The 4,298-nt window shown below is 30.3% G+C and overlaps 1 protein-coding gene across 3 annotated transcripts; it reads left to right on the top strand.

Annotated features, from left to right (window-relative positions):
• The first annotated feature begins 325 nt into the window (after positions 1 to 325).
• On the top strand, positions 326 to 3,290 carry LOC128293788 (ubiquitin carboxyl-terminal hydrolase 19-like). 3 transcript variants are annotated; one of them, XM_053029311.1, is made up of 4 exons: positions 328 to 691; positions 1,531 to 1,679; positions 2,543 to 2,620; positions 2,912 to 3,290. In XM_053029311.1, the coding sequence occupies exons 2-4, from the start codon at positions 1,563 to 1,565 to the stop codon at positions 2,972 to 2,974; spliced, it is 258 nt and encodes an 85-aa protein (XP_052885271.1). In that variant the 5' UTR covers positions 328 to 691; positions 1,531 to 1,562; the 3' UTR covers positions 2,975 to 3,290. The 3 variants fall into 3 exon arrangements, with proteins under 3 accessions (XP_052885270.1, XP_052885271.1, XP_052885272.1); XM_053029312.1 differs by lacking the exon at positions 328 to 691 and adding an exon at positions 873 to 1,002; XM_053029310.1 differs by lacking the exons at positions 2,543 to 2,620; positions 2,912 to 3,290 and having other exon boundaries at positions 326 to 691; positions 1,531 to 1,821.
• Positions 3,291 to 4,298: the final 1,008 nt, after the last annotated feature.

Genomic DNA, 4,298 nt, shown 5'->3' with positions numbered 1-4,298 from the left:
AATATGTAAATATTTAATAAAAGAGACACAAAAGCAAATATGATTTTAAAAGTATTTATAATATATACACATGTATCTATACTATCATTTAAATTTAAATTTAAAACTTTAATTGAGTTGTTACGATAAATTAACAGCTCAACTTAAAAGTTATTAAATTTTTTAAATATATTAAAAGTTATATAAATAATTTAATTTATTTAAAAAATAAAATGAATTTAAGTGCACAATCGAAATTTAATTAACCTAATTATTTAAATTTTTATTACAATATTAATAATTATTATTACTTACTAGTATTTTAGAATTTAGATACACTCGTGGAGAATTAAAAAGAAAAAAAGAAAATAAATATCCTGTTAAATAGGGAATGGGTTTGCTAATTTTGGTTTAAGGGTTTCGAGAGAAATAGAGTAATTAAAATTTTCGAGAAGGCTGTGTAGATGCATGTCGGCGGAATAACGTTGGATCTGAATTGGTTCCTGCAATTCATTTTCACGCTCTTCATTTTCGCATTTGTGGCTCTTCGCTTGCGGAAGAACACAGCGTCGAAATGCTTCGAGGTCGACGCCAATTTCGATCGGGACCAACCAATGCCTTCCATCCCCATGGACATCGATCACTTCCCTTGCGCTGTATGCTCTAATCCCGCCTCCAAGAAGTGCTCTCGTTGCAAATCCGTTCGTTATTGGTACGTACGCTTTTTTTTTCTCCAGAAGAATTCTTTGTCTTTGTATGATCGTACTCCTTGATTGCTTTTTTTTTTCTTTTGGCTGTTAATTACTGTTGCTAATATTGTTTGAGCTGTTTCTTTAACGTTTCGGGATTATCGAAAAGTAAAAAAAAAAGATAAAAAAGGTTATTTATTTATTTTTCTATGTTTTTAATACTGGTAAGCATCTTAGTGATTAACTGCTTTTTGAAGTTTCTCTAACTGTTATTTACTGGTGGCGTTTCTCTATTCTGCATTGACAGTGGTTTAAGTGCTTATTGTTGACATTCGTGGGTTTTCTTTATCTATCTTAGTTTTCTTAATTTACTTTGCTTTTTATTAGTTTGGCATCTTATTAATTATGGGTTAGAAAGAAGTGTTTTTGTTGTCGATGTTAGAACGTTTTCCTGGAATTTTGCTTCTTCTTTTAATAAAGCATTTGGCTTGAATTTTTCTCTTTACAAACGTACTGTTGTGCTTAACCTAGGTTGAGCCCGCACTAATTGACACTGATTATGTCAATAAACTGAATGTCCAGCTAGTTCAGTGTTAAAATTTTGATCAATCTATCAGTCAATTATATAAAAAGATGCCTTGATTGTAGTTATATTTGCATAAGTTAACAAAAAGCCCCTTTCTCCCAGTACCGCCTTGACTTTAAAAGTTCTGCGTTTGCTTTCTGGTATTAGAAAATGAGACGTGTCAGTTTACGGGCCTGTGGACTATGATTTACGAATCTATAAGTTCGTCAACCTTGGGTTACATAAATTCTTCTATCAAGTGGATGGTTTAATCTTTATGTTTGCTTCATTTTTCAGCTCCTCAGCCTGCCAACGTGTGGACTGGAAGGATGGGCATAAGACAAAGTGCAAAGAAATTTCAACACAAACTACAACCACAACCGTTTTCAGTAGTTGCTCCGGTTCCTGTCAATGGAACCTCTAAGATTCTCAAGAAATCGAGAAAGGTTAATCTTTCAACCCTTTGAAAAACCAATATAAGTAAATAGGAAACTTATATTCAAAATTTTCAGGTTCTTTTCCCATATGATGAGTTGTAAAGATAAATAATATTTACGAACTCAATAATCGAAGAACGGGATTTCAAAACCACAGTTTTCGATACTACTGGAAATCAAGTCATTACATTAATGGAATTAAAATTGGGTTCAGAAAATTATTTAATTGGGAGGTGTTCATTTTGGGAAATAGAAAAAAAATATCGTGTTGTATTGAATTATAAAGTGTTAGATTAAAAATTCAGTAAGTATTTATAATTGGACCCAATATGGGAAAGGCTCAAAAGCCTCTCATGTTTAAGAGGGGGACGACAAGCCCTAATTTGTTTAATCAAGGTTGTTGCCTAACCTACTCCTAAGAGTACGTTTTTCTATTGAAATAATTTTCTACAATTCAATAAGGGTTTTACCTATTCTTTTTAAAAATAAATGGTATTGGTAGGGCTAAATATAGAACTTAAAGATATTATTACTTTGGTCGAAAATGGTGAGTTTATTCTCTAAGTATTAAATATATTTTCTGGAATAAAAATTCTATCGCTTTTTATTGAGAAGAGATTTTGCTTTCACATTAAAAGTAAATAAAATTATTTTTAGTTCTGTGTTTGATTCGAATCGTTCAAGCCCACATTTGAAGCAGTTCATGATATGGGATTTGATAGGTGGGTAAGTTTAAAGAATTGATTTTTTAGTCAAACAAGTTTAAAGAATTGATTTTTTATTCAAACCCTTGTTTGACTAAAGAATTTTTTTTTTTTTGTGTAAAGCAAAAACTTATGGTTCTTTCTTTCTAACTTTGTTGGATGTAATAGATGTCAGCTGAAAGCTCAAAAACTCATGGTGGGTTGAGGGCTGTTTATTGTTCCTATGGTTGTTCAAAGTATAAACAGGTATTTTAATTTGTTTTTGTTTTGCACCATATTTGGCATAAATAAATGTTGGGTAAATGTATATATATATATATATGATTTTTATGTTGAAGACTTAATTTGATAAAATTTAGTTTTGTTCGAATTTGAGATGTATTAAAAATTAACTAAGGAATGTTTATCGTTAATATTATAGGGTTGATTTTTAAATGATTTTTGTTTGAAATGAAGTTTAGTTCGATGATTTTATTTAGTTAAAATGAGAGATTTCATTTTTGAATTAAATTGATTTGTATATTTAAATGGTGTAAGGTGGCTGTGATTTCTTTGAATGGGTTGAAAAGCAAGATGGCAATGGAAATCTTAATGAATTAAAAGGGCATATCAAAATGCTATTGATTGAGAATAGAGAACTTAGGATTGAGAACGCCGAATTCAAGAAAATGGTGAAGGTGGATGAAATAGAGAAGTTAGTGAGGAAGGTTGCAAAGCAAAAAGAAATTAAGAGGGTATAAATTGTTGGTGACAAAGATTGAGAATGACGTGTACTTCTATAAGGTTGCTTTCATTACATTATGGATAATTTTTGTTGTTCTTAAATTTGTGGTCTAGAGAGTAGAATAATTATTTGTAATACTTTTGCATGGTTTATTAACTTTGGAATGGAATGGAAGTTATTGGACTTATAAAATGTAATAAGTTGATTTAGCTTTTGAAAATATGTTTATGAAGTATGTTTATGAGTAGATTTATGTCGAATTATATAAATTTGGCATCCCCTTTTACTAGAAAACAACACAAACAAGACTTTAGAACTGCACTTACAATTATTAACAATTGATGTAAAACCTCATTGAAAGGCATAAGTTTCTTGCAGATGTCGGATTACATGCAAGTAATGATCAAGTCTAGTTGATGTAATTGTCAAAATACTTAGCAGCAACGCTCTTGCAGATGTGATGATAAGAAGCAACCAAAATCCCACAAGAATTGAAAAGTAGGTTCAACATATTGCCTTGATAAAGGCATAGACTTTCAACTACGTACTGCAATTATTTTACAAACAAAAACATACCCCAAAAAAGCACCATATTAAAAAATATAACAATTGATTAATAAATTTTAATGTTTTGTCCAACGTATACAAATAAAAAAAATATAAGACAATGGACCAAAGCATAAAGTTCAATCCCTACTACAAGTTCCCAATGTCTCTAATTGAAAGTTCAACAGTCTATCTTTATGATTTAAAATTTTGATAATAAAATAAAATTAAGTATAATAGTAAAAAAAAGAATTATATACTACTTTCTATTAGCACAGATACCTTAAGAAGTAATAGCTAGAAGAAATAAATCATGGCAACAGAAATATTAGAATCTGTAAATAACATTGCATACAAAGAGCATATAATACTAAAAATCTCAACATTTGACATATTAACATTGATGTTCTCCAATAATACAAAAAGAACATAACACCAAAATCTCAAATTTTGAGCAATTCAGAACTATAATCTAACGAACTGTCTCTTTCAAGTAGGCCAATGGTTTGATGAGGATGGTTGCGCAAATCTTGATGAGGCTACAAGTTGAGATGGTTCATGTAACACCTCTAACCCGTATCCGTCGCCGGAATAGGGTCCTGAGGTATTACTGAACAAAAGCACAACTCTGAACATTCACACAAGTTATATTCA

The sequence above is a fragment of the Gossypium arboreum genome, chromosome 6 (genome assembly GCF_025698485.1).
Source record: "Gossypium arboreum isolate Shixiya-1 chromosome 6, ASM2569848v2, whole genome shotgun sequence".
Classification (NCBI taxonomy): domain Eukaryota; kingdom Viridiplantae; phylum Streptophyta; class Magnoliopsida; order Malvales; family Malvaceae; genus Gossypium; species Gossypium arboreum.
The sequence above is the reverse complement of the archived record's forward strand: the minus strand, read 5'-3'. Positions and strand labels throughout refer to the sequence as shown.

What these genes read in the sequence shown, in the direction of transcription:
- LOC128293788 (XM_053029310.1), top strand. Translation starts at nt 444, where the DNA reads ATGCATGTCGGCGGAATAACGTTGGATCTGAATTGGTTCCTGCAATTC. An exon ending in TGCAAATCCGTTCGTTATTG is followed by an intron (nt 692 to 1,530) that starts GTACGTACGCTT and finishes TTCATTTTTCAG; the next exon opens with CTCCTCAGCCTGCCAACGTG.